This window comes from Piliocolobus tephrosceles, chromosome 15, assembly GCF_002776525.5.
Source record: "Piliocolobus tephrosceles isolate RC106 chromosome 15, ASM277652v3, whole genome shotgun sequence".
Taxonomy (NCBI): domain Eukaryota; kingdom Metazoa; phylum Chordata; class Mammalia; order Primates; family Cercopithecidae; genus Piliocolobus; species Piliocolobus tephrosceles.
In genome coordinates, this window is record NC_045448.1 from 33,138,610 (window position 1) to 33,158,539 (window position 19,930).

Here is a 19,930-nt window from a genome sequence, read left to right on the forward strand (position 1 = left end):
ATGGCAATTGTGCTCTGAATCCTCTGATAAAAGTTACCTGTGATGACCTATTTATCATTACGCTTCTTAACTAGACAGGCAGGATCTTTTTCGTGAAGGACGCTTCTGAGGCTAAGCCGTCATTTACCTCCTTGTATGTCATGAGTGGTCAGTGGCAGTATTTGAAGGGAATAAAAAGAGCCTTGCCTGGAACTGATGCTCCTTTCTACATTTAACTCGTTTCTTATCCTTTCCTTATTAGCTGACTTTTAAAAGTCCATTATTTAATTCCTTCTCTTTATTTTGTTTCTTCCCAGAGTGACTCCCCTTTCCTCCCAGAGCGTGATGATTCACCATAGCCAGACCCAGGAATATGTGCTCAAGCCCAAGTACTTTCCAGCCCAGAAGGGGATTTCGGGAGAGCAGGCCACTGAAGGTTCTTTCCCTTTAAGATACGTGCAGGATCAAGTTGCGGCACCTTTTCAGCGTGAGTATAGTGTTATCAACTATTTTCCTAAGTTATGGTATCAGAGATTGGAAACGCTTTGTACAGTGTAGACGGCTTTAATGTGTCACAGTAGATAAAATTCGAGAGTCACTAAAAAATCCACATTGGTTCCTAAAACAACCAGACAGCAGAAATTTAGCATGGTTTCCTTCTTCTGAGGAAAAGCAGTTTTTCCTGGATTTTGGAAATGAATCTGAAGTGACCTGCCTGTCATTCTGTTTCTGCAAGATGGCTTCATGTCTAACAGATTTGCTCTAATTTTGGGTCCAGTCATATGTCTGACGTGTTTACATTGATGAAATATTTTCTTTAGTAAGCTAGCCAGGATTCATGCCTTGTGAAACGTCTGAAATGTCCTGCATAGCTCTCTGAGGTTCTCCTACAGTGGATATTTTTACATTATAAGGCTCACCTAGTTTTTAGTGTATCAAGCAGCTGGCGTGGCAGATTTCTCTGAATTTGTAAAGCACTATTGTATCAGTGGCCAGCTTGGTTAATATCTCGCTATGTGGGAAGCTCAAGGACAAGGCCTGGCTCAAAGGGTGGGGAATGTGATGATTTGTGGTTTAGGTATTACAGAGTGTCTGCTGGCAGCATCTGGAGAAAACGCTCTGGAGTGAGGCGCAGCCCATCCAAAGGCGAGAGCTAGACACATACTCTCGTTCCAGCGGCTTCCTGCCCTGTCACATGTTGACTGATTGCCTGCACCATAGGTAGTGAAAGAGAATGCCAGTTGTGAGGTGGAAAAGGACCATCTTTCACCACTGGGAACAGTATGAAGAGTTGAGATACAGTTTTTACTACTGTTTGGCACTTGTGAAGTCCATATGTGTTGTAGCTTTGGTTCCCTACACCCGCTCCACCTCCCCGTTTCTGTACTGAATCTAAAGTGATTGACTCTTCCCTCAGAATTGGTCATTTAACAGAAAGAGTATCTAACAGCAGGTTTGTACATCCACTTTTTGTCTTTTGAGAAAGTCCTGCTCAGTGACCGGTGGCTACTCACATCTCAGCTTCCTAAGTAGCTAGGACTACAGTCATGCACCATCTTTTTCTTAAATATAAATGCCATGTTTTTGTGTGAAGGCTTATGGCAGTTGTGCTCTGAATCCTCTGATAAAAGTTACCTGTGATGACCTATTTATCATTACGCTTCTTAACTAGACAGGCAGGATCTTTTTCGTGAAGGATGCTTCTGAGGGTAAGCTGTCATTTATCTCCTTAAATAAATAAATTAAAATTCATTTAAATAAATTAATTAAGTAAAAGATGTACTTCTTATTTCCTTGGGGTTTTATATAGATGACGATGTTTTTAAAAACAGCTCCCAAATCAGAGTATGATGGGAGGAGAGGTGTTTTTTTTTTTTTTTTTTTTTGAGGTGGAGTCTCACTCTGTTGCCCAGGCGGGAGTGCAGTGGCGTGATCTTGGCTCACTGCAAGCTCCGCCTTCCAGGTTCATGCTATTCTTCTGCCTCAGCCTCCCGAGTAGCTGGGACTACAGGCACCCGCCACCACACCCGGCTAATTTTTTCTATTTTTAGTAGAGATGGGGTTTCATGGTGTTAGCCAGGATGGTCTCGATCTCCTGACCTCGTGATCCGCCCGCCTCGGCCTCCCAAAATGCTGGGATTACAGGCGTGAGCCACTGCACCTATCCGGGAAGAGAGTTTTTAAAGTTTATGATCATACTGAGAAAAGAAGAGAATTCTGAATTATCTGGAGGTATCAGGAAAAGATGGTTAGAGAACACTGGTATTAAGACTAGAGACTAGACTGTGGTTTTGATTTGTTTTCTATAATTTGTTATTGGAATGAAAATTCCCACTCTGTGTGTATTCCCACACTCATGTGTATATATGTATTTTAAACTCTCAAATCTTGGTTGAACTGTGTTCGGAAAGATGAAATTATATTTTAGAAGACTGTGAAGATAAGTTTCTTATCTGTTCTGTCCATAACTTTCCCATTCATCCTGTTTAAACATATTTTCTACACAGTAGGGAGCTAGTAAAATGATGTAGACTAATATACATTATCACAGTGATGGTATTCTCTGCTCAAACCCCCTAAAAGATGGCTGTTGTTCAAAAAGCTCAGGAATTAACTGAAAGAGTTAAGCATGTAGGAAAGGCAAGAAGGGAGATGTGGCTATTTTTGCTGAGGCCAGAGCTCTACCGAGAGCTGGAGGGCTAGTTGGAAAGTTTTTAAAAGAGGTAATTTGGCAGGACCATGAAGGATACTGAAATAGCAAAATGGAGTAAGAACCACAAAAGATGATTAAAACTGGAAAGGAGGTACAAGTAGTAGGAAGGACCTAAACATACTGTGTCTCTGCATACTCCCATTCTGTGGTAGGTAAAAGAGGAGGCTCCAAGGAAGCCTTACATGGAACAGAAAGGAAGGAAAAGTTAGTCAGAGAAGTCTGAGGAAAAGCAGCTTTTAGCATCCTCATTTTCATGTTTACAGAAGGGATCAAATGCAAACAGATTAATTTCTTATTGTGCTGAAAGATTTGAAGGTCAAACAGAAACTGATAGTTGTGATTCTTTAGAAAAATAGAAGATGCTAAGATCATTTGAGCATGATGTATCTTGGAGTGAAATTGAAGGAGTGAGGTATGTCATAGTAGTCCACTGCCATTACTTTTGAGAAGCTACTAGAGCTAGAGAAGACATTTAGGTTGGCAATAACAAGTGTTATCTTCTCCCTTTAAAAGTGATTAAAAAGGGGGTCTACAGTAATTACCGGTTGGTATGTTTAATGTTGATATATTACAAGAGCAATAATAATAATGCATACCTTGAGCTCTAAGCACTGTGCAACTTTTAGCACATAATGGGAGGAGACAGTAGTCTACAAGCCCAAGGGAATAAGGATTTGCTCTCGACACTTGGTAACAGAAAAAGAATAATTGTTTTGAATAAGCAGGAAAGAGATGAGGATGGAGGCGATGGATTAATAAAGTAAAATACATTAATGTATCAAACGTAGCACTCTCCAGATAAACCATTATAGATAGAGAGAAACTAACCAAGTTGCTAGTGAGGTGCTTTCTTTTGGGAGGGATGACTATTTTATGGATTTTGCCAGAGTTTTGGTAACACAGTTCACCATCCCTGTCCAATGTGTACACACTGCTTTTCCTAATTTGATTCTGTATATTTACCAGTCTTCTTAGTCACTTTCTAGGTAACTTGACATCCTGTGCTGAATGTTCTCTGGTCATTGGTAAAGGATATCTTTTTTTTTTCCAGCATATTTTCAAAGTTCATCCGTGTTATAGCATATATCAGTATCTTATTCCTTTTTATGGCTGAGTATTACTCCCACATTGTATAGAGATATGTATCTCAGTTTGTGTATCCATTCATCAGTTGATGGACATTTCGGGTTGTTCCCACTCTCTTGGCTATTATGAATAATGGGGTGCAGGGGCACGATCTCAGCTCACCACAACCTCTGCCTCTCAGGCTCAAGCAATTCTCCTGCCTCAGCCTCCCGAGTAGCTGGGATTACAGGTGTGCGTCACTACTGCCTAGCTAGTTTTTGTATTTTTAGTAGAGACAGGGTTTCGCCATGTTGGCCAGGCTGGTCTCGAACTCCTGACCTCAAGTGGTCCGCCCACCTCGGCCTCCCAAGGTGTTGGGATTACAGGCGTGAGCCACCGTGCCCGGCTGGTAAGGGATATTTCTAGTGATAAATTAGTAACTTTTAGTGTTCTGCTTTATTTGTTGGCCTTAAAATAATTTAATTTGCATCAGTATCATCTAGAGAAGGGATTGGCAAACTTTTAGGGAGTACTTTAGACTTTGTGAGACAATATGCAAATTGAGGCTCTTAGGTAGATATTTATATAGCTATTTAAAAATGTATCTGTTAAACATGTAAATATCATTCTTACCTCTCAGGTTGTAGGAGATCAGGTGGCTGGATTTGGCTCATGGGCTATAGTTTGCCAGTTCTTGATCTAGAGACTCACAGTCTCTCATTCCACTGAAAACATCTAGATATTGGACCTGATTGATTGGTGCCTGGAACATGACAAAAGCCGCCCTAGAGGCCACGCCTCTAGCAGCTGTCCTTCATTCTCAGTGTCCCCACCAACCCACCCTCCAGAGCTTGACAATTCTCAGATATGTTTCCACTTAGTTTGAAGGCACCCAGAAAAGCATGAACTACCAGGAAACCGCTTGTGTTAGATAAGTCTAGTTTCTTTTAATTTTAGAATGACAGGCCACACAGCAATTGGGAAAGGAATGGAATGTCACTCCTGGTTGCTTATAGAAAACTTTTTCGTATTGGTAGAAGTATTTTTATGGGATGAACCAGTACCAACCATATCACAATACAGTATCACATTAAGATACTGCATGAGTTTCTCAAAAAAGTTAAATATAGAGTTATATAACCCAGCATTTCCACACCTAGCTATATATCCAAAAGAACTGAAAACATATGTTCGCACAAAAACTTGTACATGAATGTTCATAGCAACATTACTTGTAATAGCCAAGAGAGTGGGAACAACCCCAAATGTCCATCAACTGATGAATGGATAAACAAACTGAGCTACATCTCTCTATACAGTGTAGGAGTATTACTCAGCCATAAAAAGGAATGAGATATTGATAGATGCTACAACATGGATGAACTTTGAAAACAAGCTGAGTGAAAGAATCCAGACTACATGCTATGTGAGTCCATTTCTATAAGACGTCCAGAGTAGGTAAATCCACAGACACAGAAAGAAGATTAGCGGTTGCCAGGGACAGGGGAGAGTGGGAATAGGGAATAGTTATTTAGAGGTAAGAGGTTTCTTTTGGGGTGGTGAAAATGTTCTGGAATTAGATTGTCATGCTGGTTGCACAACCTGAAAATACTGAAAAAAAAAAAAAAAAAAAACCCAACAAACTTAATTATACACTTAAGGGTGAATTCTGTGGCATGTGAATCATACTCAATTTAAAATAACAAATATTTATGAAAAATTATTGCCAAGTAGATAGTTATGAGACTCTCGTTTCAGCTCCAAGGAATTGAGCTCATAAGCTCTCAGAAGTCTTAAGGGTGGTATGGGGTAGGGGTGGGGTCTGCTTTATACAGTGTTTTCATTGGTGACTTGTAGGAAAGAATTCAGTATGTAAACCAAATTATATTGTGTTTAGTATAGTGTATATATATATATTTTAACCCAGAGGAAGAAAATGGAAATGACATAACATTTGGAAAACCGTCTTATAAAAATGGTCAGTCAAGATTAGAATAGCACATGTTCAGGAGCAAACCCAAGTAACTCACACAAAAAGAGATTAGTTTGACACAACATGCTAGAAAAAGTCCTTAAGGGTATAGTAAGTGTCTACATCATACTATGGGCTGTTGTAGTAAAAATGATATGGAATGTTTTACAATATTAAAGCCAGCAAATAATATTTTAAGTACAGTCTGTGGTGGAAGGACGTATTTATCATCATGGTTATAAGACGCCGAAGGACTTACTAAGATAGATTGTAGAGCTACTTATAAAGGAGATCTTTAGGATGAGCAGCAATGGCCATGTAACTGACATGGTTCCCTAGACAACTGGTTTCCAGACTGTGCAAAGAAGATCTAAAAGATTAGAGAAGCTCCAATTTAAGCGTTTGCCTCCTTAGTCCTTTTTCTACTGCATCACTTTAATATTTGGAATGATTTAGAAATTTGAACTTCTCCAAATTGGATTGCTCATTGCTTATTCCAGTTGTTCTCTCAAGATGGGCTTAGATTTTAAATAGGATACTTATATTTCAAAGTCATCTAAAGTTTTAGTTCTTTAAATTCAACAAAGCAGAAATTTTAAATTTTAGGAGTGGCAGATGTCATGTTTTAAACAGTAACTTCTTAAAGGTCTTTAAACAGATACAGCTCAGGCTCTTAAAAAAATTTGCCAATTTATCTCCTGATGTGCTAACGTGGGGGAGAAAGAGAGAGAGAAATGACTGGCATTTGCAAACACATAGTACTGTTAAATTGCAAAAAAAGAAAAAAAAAAAAGTGAGGACAAGCCCACTGTTTACTTAAAGTGTTAAATAATTTCAGGAAAGGCAGATGTCATGTTTTATACAGTAACTTCTTAAAAATCTTTAAATAGATATAACTCAGGCTGTTAAAAAAATTGCCTAGTTGTCATCTGATGTGCTAATGTAGGGGAGAGAGAGAGAGAAATGACTGGCATTTCCAAACACATAATACCATTAAATTGCAAAAAAAAAAAAAAAAGAAAGGAAAGGAAAAGTGAGGTCAAGCCCACTTTTTACTTCAAGTGTTACACCTAACCTTTTTTGTTTAAATAAGAAACCAGAGAAGTGAAGAAGCACGCACAGGGTCCCTATTAAGTGACTTCTGACAGAAGAAAATATAATTCCCACCCGTGCTGGCACCACGGGAGACATCTTAACCCTGAGTTCTGGTCTGTGGTGCCCTCTCTCAGTCTTTGCAACAGGCTAGGGCAGCTTGACTCCCAGCCATCAATCACGGGCTGACTGAAATCTGGCACCTCCATTTGAAGATAGAACAGCTCCCCAGGTCTCCTGAGCTCTGGTCTGAGACAGATGCAGAGAGTCTGTTGTTCTCATAGTGGCAGCTTTGTGGCCTGAACTCCTGAATCCCAGTTCTGGCCTGATCGCAGTCCATAGTTCCACACTAAGAGAAGTATGGACGCTTTGGACACACAAGGCCTCTTCTTTTTACTTTTATTAATACTATGGTTGAATGTCTTGCCTGTAGCATTAGCCTTCAGGCTTCAGTTCAGGCTGACATTAAGAAGCATGGCAAGTTATGAAAACATCTCAGTGTTTGATGATAAATGGTTTTGTCTCCCCTTGAAAAAGGAAGTTCATGTGTCTGGAGCGAAGATTCTTTATAACCATAAAGTCTGATACCACAAAGAGGTTACCAGTAAGATTGTCTGGGTCTTCCTGGTTGCCCTGAGTGAGAGAGCAGAGTGGTTTGGCAGAGACTTAGAGGAGACATTCAAGATTTTTGCTTTGGGAAAACAAAGCTGAATGTTAGGAGATAGAGAGTATTTAACATGGACAGATCTGCTTATGCCAGCCACTTCAGGGAGGTGGGCAAGAACATTGCTTAAAGGCTCTGGATGCCTGGTGCCAGTTACCGAATGCTCATGGGAGGTGTCCCTGGTATAGTTGAGAGCACCCATTATGGGATAGATGCTACAGAAGACGGGAAAATCCTTGGGGTGGCAACTGGATAAAGGCAAATATAGTAAGCACAGATGAGTGGAATTGGAGCAACATTCTTAGGCATGAGATGAGTTGCAATCTGGAGATCTTCAGAGGAGGAGCCCTTTGAAAATGCTGTTGAGGAAGAGTCTGGTCCTGAGAACTGTTGTAGCCTTAATGTGGATGTTGAAGTTTAGGATATGGATGGTAATCACACTCATGTGAAGAGAGAACAGAAGCAGCAGCAGGAGAAATCTAGGGTGTGGGCAACTCTGCTCCTCTGAGACATCCTTGCTGACAGGTCCTGACAGATTGATTGGGAGCCTTACAGGGCGGAGCTTTCCAGATGGACCAAGGGGGTCCTTGGGAGAGAAGACTTCCAGAGAACACGTTCTGCAGCATTGAAAGCCCTCCCTGCATGGAGACTACCTTTAACTTGTGTGAAAAAACAAACAAACAAACAAACAAAAAAAAACACGTGTCTTTGGGATTGGCTTACACCAACCCAGTGGGTACTAAAAGGCAGTGGAAGTTGGACCAGCCATAAATGACCTCACAATGAAAACCAACAAAAACTGCTTAAGCATTTAAGAGGAATATTAGGTGTGAAAACAAACTGTTTTAAAGAAGGAATAATGATAAAACTTCGTGCTTTTTTCCTTGCAAAATCAGCAAGTTCCTTAAGCTGCTTGTCCCATACACAATTCTGTGTGGGAATCAGGAACCCGGAGCCAGTTTCCCAGCTGTATGACCATGTGGATGTTAGTACTAAAGATTCCTGAAAGAAAGACGTCTACTTTTCACTGACTTATGGCAAATTTTTTGGTCTGAAAGCCTAGACAGTAAAACAACATTGTAACTGTGTACAGACTGACACCTGAGAAGGCATTCTGGTGAATGTGGATGAACAGGGTTCTGCTGAGCTGGTATCCTTGGGAATCCAGATTTCATTCAAGGACAGGATATGATCTATTGCAAAGAAAAGTTCATGAGCAGTCTTGCCATGCACGTTATCCTGGGTTAGGGCGTGGAGGGGAGGATGGTGTATCTGAGAGCTATTTGGTAACATCCCAGTTCAGGGAAGCCGTACGAACATGATTATTCTCTTTGCCCCCTGATAGGCCACATGAAGTTTAAGATAACTGTGAAACAGTAGATATGGATTGGTTATAAACACTTCCAAGAAGCTCATCCAGCAATATGAAAACAGCAAAGGAGAAAAACCTTCTAGGGTGAAGGACCATGTAGTTTAAATTCCTCAATGAGCAGCCTTCACTGCCAGAGAAAGGTTTTAATTCCAAGGGCCCAAGAGTTTATAAGAAACAAGCAAATTCAAGGACATTTCTGGGTGTTGAGACTGATTTTAAGAAATCAATACTGTATGGCTCCAGAATATTCTGGAGTCAGACTGATTTTTTTTTCCCTAGGGAAAAGTAATACAAATGAATTTATTGTTTGCATGTGGGGAAACTAAAGCAAAGAAAAAGAAAAGAGATGGTGTCTCCTCAGCCTTAGGCTATCTTTGCCAGAAATTGAGGGTTTTAGTTGATTTTACTTCTGGATTGGGAAAGAGTTTTGAGGAAATTAATCATTATTAGAATAGAAATTATAGTTTTGATTCAAAATAAAATAGGCCCATCCAAAATATTGCTCATGAGATGTTTCCCAGGGACTTAAAGTAGAATGCTTTGTCTTCTCATGAATTAGATTCCTTATAGAAGAGTCCCCTTAATGTTGAAAATGACTGCATTGGAGTAACTCCATCCCCACTTTGATGTAAGGATCCATAAATACCTTTCTTTCTTTCTTTCTTTTTTTTGTTTTTTTGAGATGGAGTCTTGCTCTGTCCCCCAGGCTGGAGTGTAGTGGCGAGATCTCGGCTCACTGCAAGCTCCGCCTCCCGGGTTCACGCCATTCTCCTGCCTCAGCCTCCGGAGTAGCTGGGACTATAGGTGCCCGCCACCACGCCCAGCTCATTTTTTTGTATTTTTAGTAGAGACGGGGTTTCACCGTGTTAGCCAGGATAGTCTCGATCTCCTGACCTCGTGATCCACCCGCCTCAGCCTCCCAAAGTGCGGGAATTACAGGCGAGAGCACTGTGCCCGGCCCATAAATACCTTTCTTATATTTTATATGTGACATTTCTTAAAAATGGCTTTGTGTTGTTTTCTGTAATTTTAGTTCCGCATTGTTTGTTTTTTAATATCTCCTGAATATTAACCCTACTCTGGCTGCCCTGATTTCTTTTTGTTCCCATACAAAGGTGGTAGAAGTTAATACATGACTGGAGAACAACTTTCTTTCCTAAGAGGTAATTGCAATATGGTTATATTAATTCTTCTGACAAGCAAACTTTAAACCAAGAAATACGTACGTGTATATATGTATGATGGCTGTGTGTATATATACACACATATATTCAATCAAGTATATATATGTGTATTTTTTTAACTTTTAGGTTTAGAGGTACATGTGAAAGTGTGTTACATAGGTAAACACGCGTCACGGGGGTTTGTTGTACAGATTATTTCATCACACAGGTATTAAGCCCAGTTTATTAATAGTTATCTTTTCTGCCCTTTTCCCTCCTTTTACTCTCCCACTTCAAGTAGACCCCAGGGTCTGTTGTTCCCTTCTTTGTGTTCATAAGTTCTTATAATTTAGCTCCCACTTACAAGTGAGAACATGTGGTATTTGGTTTTCTGTTCCTGCATAGTTTACTGAGGATAATAGTCTCCAGCTCCATCCATGTTTCTGCAGGAGACATGATCTCATTCTTTTTTATGGCTGCATAGTATTTCATGGTGTATATGTACCATATTTTCTTCATCCAGTCTGTTATTGATGAACATTTAGGATGATTCCGTGTCTTTGCTATTGTGAATAGTGCTGCAATGAACATTCATTCACGTGCATGTGTCTTTAAGGTAGAATGATTTCTATTCCTCTGGGTATATATCCAGTAATGGGATTGCGGGGTTGAATGGTAGTTCTGCTTTTAGCTCTTTGAGGAATTGCCAAACTGCTTTCCACAATGATTGAACTAATTTATACTCCCACCAACAGTATTTTATGTGTATTTTTTAAAGTAACTTTTTTTGCAATTAAATATCATCTTTATTAAGCAAAGTACTATGCTATTAAAAGACTACAGAACCTCTTTAGTACGTGGTTGACTACTCAGACTTACATGTAATTTCTTAATACTTAGCATGGTATGCAAGTTGGGAAAAATAATCCCCAAGTCTCTCCCTGAGTAAATATAATTAGCATGGAGCTGACTTTGGTGATTATCATCGTTATTTCTCATTAGATCCACTTTCTGACCACTTTTAAATACATTTTCTTTTAGTTCTGTTGGAACACTTTCTAATTAGTCTGATTTTCTTCAGTGGAAATAAATTTTGTAAAGTCTTTTTTTTTGTTTGTTTGTTTCTTACATTATCCATAAAGGAAGCTCCATTAAGAAAAATTCTTGTAGCCCTAACTGCGCTTCACAAGTTTGCTTTTCCAAGGTTCTAGCTTTTTTTTTTCTTATTGAATGAAAATATTTTAAATACGCAGTGTTTTGTGAAAAACATCATAATTATTTGAAAGTCCTTGTATCCTATAAACAGATTTAGAAAGCTTTGGTGAGAGAAAGAAAAGCATCCGGAGAGCAGGTGAGAGGGCCGTGGTCGTGCCTGTGTTGATGGCCTCTGGGCTTCTTGTGTGGGATTGAGTGCTCTTCCCTAACAAGGCCTGGAAGCACAGGCACCCGGCAGCTGGGCTCCTTGTTTAACCAACACCCCCTTAATGGCTACAGGTGCATCTCATGAGTGCAACTGCTTGACTGAGATCCAGCAGAAACCAAGAGCTCTTCCTCCCACGCTTTCAGCTTACATTCCATGGAGGAGCTGGCTGGAGCATGCATCTGCTTTACTTTAGAAGGTTACAGTGTAATCCTCCCCCAAACAAAATCTTTTGATTTATATTTTTTTCCTTTATTCATCTGTCAAAAATACTGTACTGACCTTTTGTGATTCAGTTAGGTACATGCTTTCTGGTCCAAAGAGTTTCTGTTTGTTTGTTTTGGTTTTGATAACTGGAAATTGAATGAAAATGAAGGAATATTTAAATGCACTTTAGTTTGTCTTTGTAGGAGAGAAAAGGTGGTGGATATAGTTTTGTTAAGAATGATTCTCTGACCGATTTGACTTTCTCCCCTAACATTTTATTCATCCGAGAGTAAATAATAAACATGGTAGACTGTATAATATATGCATAGTTCTTTCTAGTTCTTCCACGCCCCCCTTCCCCCCACATCTTACCATGGCCTTCTGTGGGGATCGTGGATTTTGCTAGTCCCTTTGACACCAGGCTTGACCATGTGACTTGCTTTGACCAATCAAGTGTGGGTGGAACGAGTCTATGGGTTCTGAGTGGGAACTTCAAGAGGATTTGCGTGTTTCCTCTCTTCCTTCTTCTACCATGAATCTACCATGAAAAAGGCGTATGCATCCGGTCTGCTGACATGCCAATTCCCTTGAAATCTGTTGTTTTTCTGAAATTACCATTTCAGCAGGGCATATTTACTTTTTAAAACAATCTGGACAAATCAATCATTAGTCCTAGAGCAGATGATAACTATTGTAATCAGACAGGCTGCCTTTCGGTAAAAGTGATGTTATGGGTGACCTCACCTTCTGGCCACAGTAGACTGGAAAACAGGTAGGCACTTGACTCAAGTAAAACCAATCTGAGGTGGCAGCTGCCTGTAAGGTGGCATGGCAGAGGCACTTTCCCAAACAGGAATGATGTTGACGAAATTAGATGAATCAGAATCTCTCTTAAGGAATTCGTAAGTTAGAATTGAACAGTAAGTAACTGGAACAGAAATATAATACCGAAAAGAAGCAGAAGTAGCCAGAGAAGTAGCCAATCCTACCATGTTAATGTTGGGTACAAGAATGAAGTTCAGCAGCATTTCTGAAGGGAGGTAGGCATGGGCAGCATATAATGGGGTTGCTACCAGTGCTGTGGATTCTGAACATCTTTTCAGTTACTCAGCTGTGTCTTAGCCTCCATGAGGTTTGGCTTATATGGCCAGCTGGTTCTGGGTTCCGGGTTCTCTTGAGACTTCTGTCTCCTTCTTGCTGTACCCAATTGCACTTGAACATCCTGTTGCTCGAGATAATGTGCACCCTCTTGTTGTTTTGTAGGCAAGAGACCTCAGCTAATACAAGTTCTATTTCTACTCTGCTGTGTAACAGCTGCATGTCCTGATTATGTGCAGCACCAAAGCTTGACTTCTAGAGAGGGAAAACCCAGCTGCTCAGCTTTCCCTCACTCCCTTTATAGCTCTTAGTCCTATCCACATTCACTTCTAAGCAAACTTGGCACATGGAAAGAGGAGTGGGTGGGTCAGTTCCATCAGTTCCCTGAGACCTCTGCAACACTTGGAGAATTGTTCTACCTGGACTGTGGGTTACTAGGACCTTGATGGTATTGCCATATTCATGTCTAAGCTTCCATTGGAATTTTTAACAGAAGCCTTCTCAGGTCTGGGGGATTCTTTCCCACATGGAATGGAGAATGTCTAGCTTCAGTTAGTGAATGTGGATTGGGAAACCTTTTCAGTAAGATTCCTGGGATCCCATCGTGCCTTCTGTTCATTCATCTTTTTTTTTTTTTTGGTATGGGTTTTCTGGCAACTGCAGTGCGGTATGTGTGTAAGTACATAGCAGGCATGCTCTGCCATGTCTTGAACATGGAAATCTAGCAAGATTAGATGCCTCTCTTTGAAGGGGTTTTTCAAAGAATATTAATGGAGAAAGGGATTCATGTTGTTTCTTGTCAGAGATCCCAGTTTCCAAACCACACCTTAATATACCTTAAGAACATATACTCTATGCAAGAAAATACAAACAAATGTGCTGAAGATATTGTAAATTGAATTATTGTTATCGAGGTCAGGTAGTTAGGACATAGGCTCCTTTGTCTCAGCAAAGACATGAAGTAAGTTCCACCCTCCTCCTCCTCATCTATTTAGCACTTTCTGCATGCCAACCATGGTACTAAGTACTTTATATGCATTAATTAAATATGTTACATTATAATACTTGCATATTACTTGACTACTACTTAAAATGTATTCCTTAAGTTAGGAACCAAAAAATGAGTTTAAAATTACAGAAATCAATCTTATTCATTGAAAAAAAGTGACACTTTAGCCCTTTGTGTAAGTTATCTGTAGGCGAGTGCAAAGTCAAAATGTGACTATCTTTTAGATATTTTAAAATTGTATTATATGTAAGACTTAACACAATAACATGTTTTAAAAATTTGTTATGTAACTATAGAGCTGCTAACAAGAGTTGTTTAGCTTAACAAAAATTACTCAAATGCGGCCAGGCACAGTGGCTCATGCCTGTAATCCCAGCACTTTAGGAGGCTAAGGCAGGCGAATCATTTGAGGTCAGGAGTTTGAGACCAGCCTGGCTGACATGGTGAAACCCCCATCTCTACTAAAAATACAAAAATTAGCCGGGCATGGTGGTGCATGTCTGTAATCCCAGCTACTTGGCAGGCTGAGGCAGGAGAATCACTTGAACCCAGAAGGCGGAGGTTGCAGTGAGCTGAGATTGTGCCACTGCACTCCAGCCTGGGAGACAGAGCAAGACTGTCTCAAAAAAAAAAAAAAAAAAAAAAAAAAAAAAAAAAAAATTATTCAGATGCAGAGTAAACCTTTCTAATCAGTGGGTTCCTACAGCTGGTTGACGTTCATTAGGATCCCTGTCAAACAAAGTCAGATTATCAGGTTATATCTGGAAATGACGGTGGAACCAAAGTCCACAGTAGAATCTTGTGTTATTCTAGTCTTTAATAATAGTTATGATCTGAAAGCAAATATCCCAAGATGAAAATTTTCCTAGATTTAGAAGTGGTTATATGTTTTGCTCTATAGTATATCATGGTTTAAGTGTCACTACTGGTTTGAGCTTTTCTAACAGTTGCTCCAGTTAAAACTGACCACATGTAAGGATTTTTTCTTTGATTCGCATAGAATTTTACAACCTATAAATGATATCCGTACAATTTATTTCACACGGCCCCTGCCACAGTCTTGTGAGGTAGATAGGTTGGATGGCGTTATTCTGAGTGTCTTTTTATGCGCTCTGGATTCAACATCCTAACGGGTAGAGCGTGTGGATGGTTTTATTGTGTTCTTTTCCTTTGAACTTCTTATTGTCAGTTTCTTTGTCTTACAGATAAAGATCTTAAGACTTGTTCTGTAGAACTGTTGTGAGAATGAAGTGAGATGAAGTCGATATAAGATATCTAGCATACTACAGAACACATAACATAGGTGCTCCATCTATGCTTGTTTCTCTCTCCCTCATCCTAATTTCCCAAGAGTATAGCATTCACTTTCCTAAGTGTCATATATTTTTCATAGTAATGCTCATTACAAGTATAGGAGAGGCATTGGGGTATATTGAGGAAAGAAAGAACAAGGGCTTACATTAAAATCCCAACTTCACTTAGTTTCCTAATAGAACAACCATGGTCAAGCTTCTGATGAACATCTCTGTGGTTTCCTTGCTGGCAAAATGGGTGTGATTGCAGCTTACATGATTGTCGTGTGTATTTGCTCTCTGTAGCCTAGTAGGCACACTGCCATTCACGTAGACGGTGCTTTTGTGCATTTAGAAAGGTCCATAATTTCTGTTGTTCTCAGAATCTGGGAGAAAGAAAAGCAGAAGGGAAGAGGAACGTGTTTTGTGTGTGTGTATGTTTATGTTAGTTATCAGTTGTTGCGTAAAAATTACTCCAAACTGTAGTGGTTTAAAGCCATAAACATTACCTTAAGAGTTTCTGTGGTTCAGGAATTTAGAGGGACCTCAGTTGGTTGGTTCTGGCTCAGTTTCTTTCATGAAATTCCAATCAGGATATTAGTAAGAGCTGCAGTTATCTGAAGGCTTGACTGGGCCTAGAAGATACTTTCAAGGTGGTTCACTCATGTGACTGTTGGCAGGAGACTTCAGTTCTTTGCCCCATGAGTGAGTCTCACCTTAGACTGCTTGATCATTCTCATAGCATGGGAGTTGGCTTCCCCCAGAGTGAGTGATCCAACAGAGACAGACCAAGACAGAAGCCACAGTGTCTTTTATGATGTAGTCTCTGAAGTTGCAAAGCATCATTCCATTTTTATTCTGTTATTTATTTATTTATTTTTTAGAAACAGGGTCTTGCTGTGTTGCCAGTGTTAGTCTCGATCTCCTGAACTCAAGCAATCCTCCCGCCTCAGCCTCCCAAAGTACAGGGATTACAGGCATTAGCCACCATGTCTGGTTTGTTCTTAGACAAGATTCACAAAAACCAGCCTATGTCCAAGGGGAGATTAGACTTTTAGATTTCACCTCTTAAAGAGAGAAGTATCAGGGAATTTGTGAACATATTTTAAAACCATCACAGTGTTTAACAGAAGAGGCACTCTTTTAATGAAAGTCAAAGGAAATGAGGAAACTGAAAATGGTCAACCTAAAAAGAATTAACTGACAGCTGGAAAATTTACAGTGTACAATTATACATCAGTAATTTGTTTATTGGCAACTGATCGTTTTTCAGTTTTATTTATCACATAATGCTGGAGCATAGCTAGATATATATGATTTTGAGAAAAGGATATTGAGGCTGAAATCTTTCCTAATGATGAGCTCTATTGAGTTTGGCAGTAGTCCCGTGGGGGAAGTAGTTGGGGCCATTGGATGCATTCATTTAAAAACTGAGCCAGAGAGAAGTTTGTACTGGGAAAAAAAAAAAAATGAAGTAAATGACAGAATCAGTATTCTGCAAGCTTGGATTCCCTGATACTCTAATTCTAAATTAATTTAGAGATTTTAAAATGCCAATTTTCTATATAACTGCTTCAACAGATTTTTCTCTCCATCGAATCCATCAAACTTGAGAGTTGTTTTGGCTGTTGCAAAAATGTTCATATCTTTGACTTCTTTGGTGATTCTTAAAATATAATGCATTCAAGTTATAATTTCATTTTTGTTTGCTCTGGATTTTTATCGCATGCGTGAAAGAATTGGGATCCCTTAGGGGCACATCAAGATATCTACTTCTGGCCTGGCAGCTCCAGTGACTCAGAATGTGTGTTCAGGGCCCAGGAGGTTTTGGTTTTCTTTTCTGCCTTGTCTTTTGACTCTTTTTTTTTTTTTTCTCTTAAGCAGAATTTAAATTTCCTGAAGTGTAATAAGTCATTTCCCTCACTATGTCTGCCTTGGTGTCCGAAGAAAATTCCCAAGCCCTCTTTACAAAGGTGGTAGAAGCCTGAGACATTCAACTCCTTTAAAGTTTTGTGACTTCCAGCTATTAGTTGTTTGAGTAAAAGTCACTTGTCTGCCCTTCCCATTGTCTGCCCTTCTTGTTGCTTTCCCTTCCCATTGTCCGTCTTCCCGTGGATTCTCAGCCTCAGTTCATACCAGGCCTCTTCATTTCCAACCCCTTTATTCCATTCCCATGACACTCCCCTCTTACTACATTCTCTCTTCCAGTCCTAAAAAGAGAATCACCAGGTGGGACATTTGTTATAGATAGAAAAGGAGGATAAGAATACAGACTGTTTTCTTTGGCCTGACTGAGGCCAAAGGAAGGTGGGAAAAGTGGAGAAATATCCATAGAAGTGTCTGCAAAGAGTCAAGAGAAAATGGAGGGTTGAAACATTTGGTTGTGCCTAGGTCAGTGAAAATCGTGGAGGGAAGGAGTATTTTAGTTGAGTCAAAAGGATGTAATGTGGGAAGGAAGAGGAAAAGATTTTTAGGGAAAGGAAACTCCATGAGTGAGGTGTCTGAGTGGGGACATGTGGACAATGTGGCCTGGCTCAGGCCCTGGCTTTACATGGAGATGTGGTGGGAGGCAAGGTTAGGTTGGACCTAGGTAGGAAAGGGTCTTACTTTCCTTTCAGGGAGTTAGATTTTGTTGGAAATAATTTGTCATAACAAATATATAGGATTCTAATTTTCAAAGTGTGTGGTAGAGATAATTTGGGATCCTTGAGAAGAATGGCCCCCTGTTCAGCTTATGAGTAAGCCATCAAATGTGTTCCTTGGTAAACAAATAGTCCAGCAGATATCTATCATTTAGTCAAGCTTGCTTCTCCACATACAGATAGGTGTTATTTATAGAAATGGTCAAATGCCTCCATTTACTTGCTCTTTGAAAAACAACAAATGTGGGGATAAATAAAACCTAACTGTGGTTCCAAAATTAAGGGACAGAAAATTTGAGTCATGTGAGGCATATGTAATCCACTGTTGTTGTAAAGAGCCTATGCAAACTAGGCAGATTGCATGCATAGTAGAGATGGAAGACAGGTAAGTGTGTTGATTGCTCTGCTCCTTGTTCTGTTTACAGAGAGCAGTGAAGTCAGTCTTCTTGTCAGTTGCACGTCTGCACATCCGGGTCCTCCAGCCACATGGCCATGGTGTGGAATTTAAAGCTGTGCTGCTGCAAAGACTGGCATAGAATCTTTGAGGGAGGTAGCTATTTTTCATTTCTGAAAAAAATGTATCTTTTAAATGGTTTCTCCCTTGGGAGACAGACTCTTAGAGTAACATCTTGAACCGTGATGCCTTTCACTCTCCCCAGTTCCCAAAAACCCAGGGCAAACTCATTGAACCCTTGCCAAGTGTGGCTCCCATAATTGTCAGGATTCTAGACTGTGGCTGTGGATTTCATTCTCAATTTAGAATTGGGAGATTGGGTACATTGAGCTCTCGCTACTCCTTTCTTTTTTCCTCTTTTTCTGAACGGATTCATGACCTTTCTTCTTCGAGGATGTGTTTCTTCAACTCTTAGTCACAGCATTTCAAATACTACTATCCCTTCTGGATGGGGCAACACTGGTAGGTTCTCTTAATGTTCAGAATTAGGAGCAGAGGAGGATTTTCCAGATGTGTTCTAGATGAGGGATTTCCAGATATGTTCTAGACCAGGTGAGTTTTAAAAGTCATTTTGAAAGAGACATCTGGAACAGCCTGGAACAGAGACACCTGGAACAGACACCGGAAACAGCCTGGTATGACTCTGGGGCCAGTGATTGGGAAAAGAAAATACAGTTGGTAATAAAAGTGGAGAACGAGGAAAACAAATCCATGGCTTTTTGACATTCTCATGGTCTGTCCTTTTTATAAAATGTTTTTTTTTTTTAACATCATAGACCCTGAAGGGGTTCAACTGTCCGGGCATACTTCTTCAGTTTAGGGATGTGGAACACCCAGAAAAGTTCAGGACAGACTGTGGACTGCAGTCCAGGGACAGAAGCGACAGCACTTGCTGAAGGCATTCCAGTAACCAGAGGCAGCAACAGGGCACACACCTCAGTTTTAGTGGCCCCAGAACCACACCAGGCTGTCCCACGGTGTCTCTTTCAAAAATTAAATATCTTACACAGATTTTATCTATAAAGTTAGAAGTTTCCATCATGTGTCAAGATGATTGATTCTTGCATAATGTGTTGTGAAATTTTAGTAGCAAATAATTTTCTGCTTTTCTTTTCAAAAGTACGTGAGAAACTGCTATTTCCTGTTGCTTATTCAGTTATTCTCTTTAGCATATTTAATTAAAAATGGTTTTAATTTTAAAAAATATGATTGGCCATTGTTTGGGTAAATTTTTAGGGGAAAAATGTCTTTTGTAAAGATGGCAAGGTTTCCAACCCATAATGACTTATGCTTTTCCTTGATCTTAGACTTAGATTTCTATCATTGGTGTAGCAATTATTGCTCTCTCTGTCTCTTTCTTTAGTTACTCCTGCCTCAGTAACTCGAGATGGAGCGAAAGGTTACTCTGGATTCTTACCTGTGGAACTGTCCACATCAGTACTAGTGATCTCATCTGAGTTTCCTTCTTGGAGGGTTTTCCAGGACTGGGGCAGCCTGGTGAAGTAATAGATTTGATATTAATTTTTATTTACATAACACCTTACTTGAGGAACACAGAGCAGTCTATGGGCATTATTTTAATAGTCCAGGAGGAGTTAAGCAAGCCTGGAGAGCTGAACAATAAAGTCCTGTTATTCTAAGCGTTATTTAATATTTTTATGATTTGTCCTTCAAAGAATTCTTGGCCTTCGGGTAAGCGATGAACTGCAAGTGGGAGAATGAACTGTTAGCTCAGTCTCTCTCACACCCTGAAGAGTGTACATGTGACTTGTGTATTGAATCAGCCTG

At 39.9% G+C, this 19,930-nt stretch overlaps 1 protein-coding gene across 1 annotated transcript in view; it reads left to right on the forward strand.

The window, feature by feature from the left end:
- The window catches only part of LTBP1 (latent transforming growth factor beta binding protein 1), a 455,184-nt gene that overhangs the window by 169,139 nt on the left and 266,115 nt on the right, over positions 1–19,930 (forward strand). Inside the window, exon 4 of the mRNA XM_023216379.2 lies at positions 297–466. Within this exon, the coding sequence (XP_023072147.1) occupies positions 297–466 (170 nt within the window). The remainder of the gene's footprint in view (positions 1–296; positions 467–19,930) is intronic.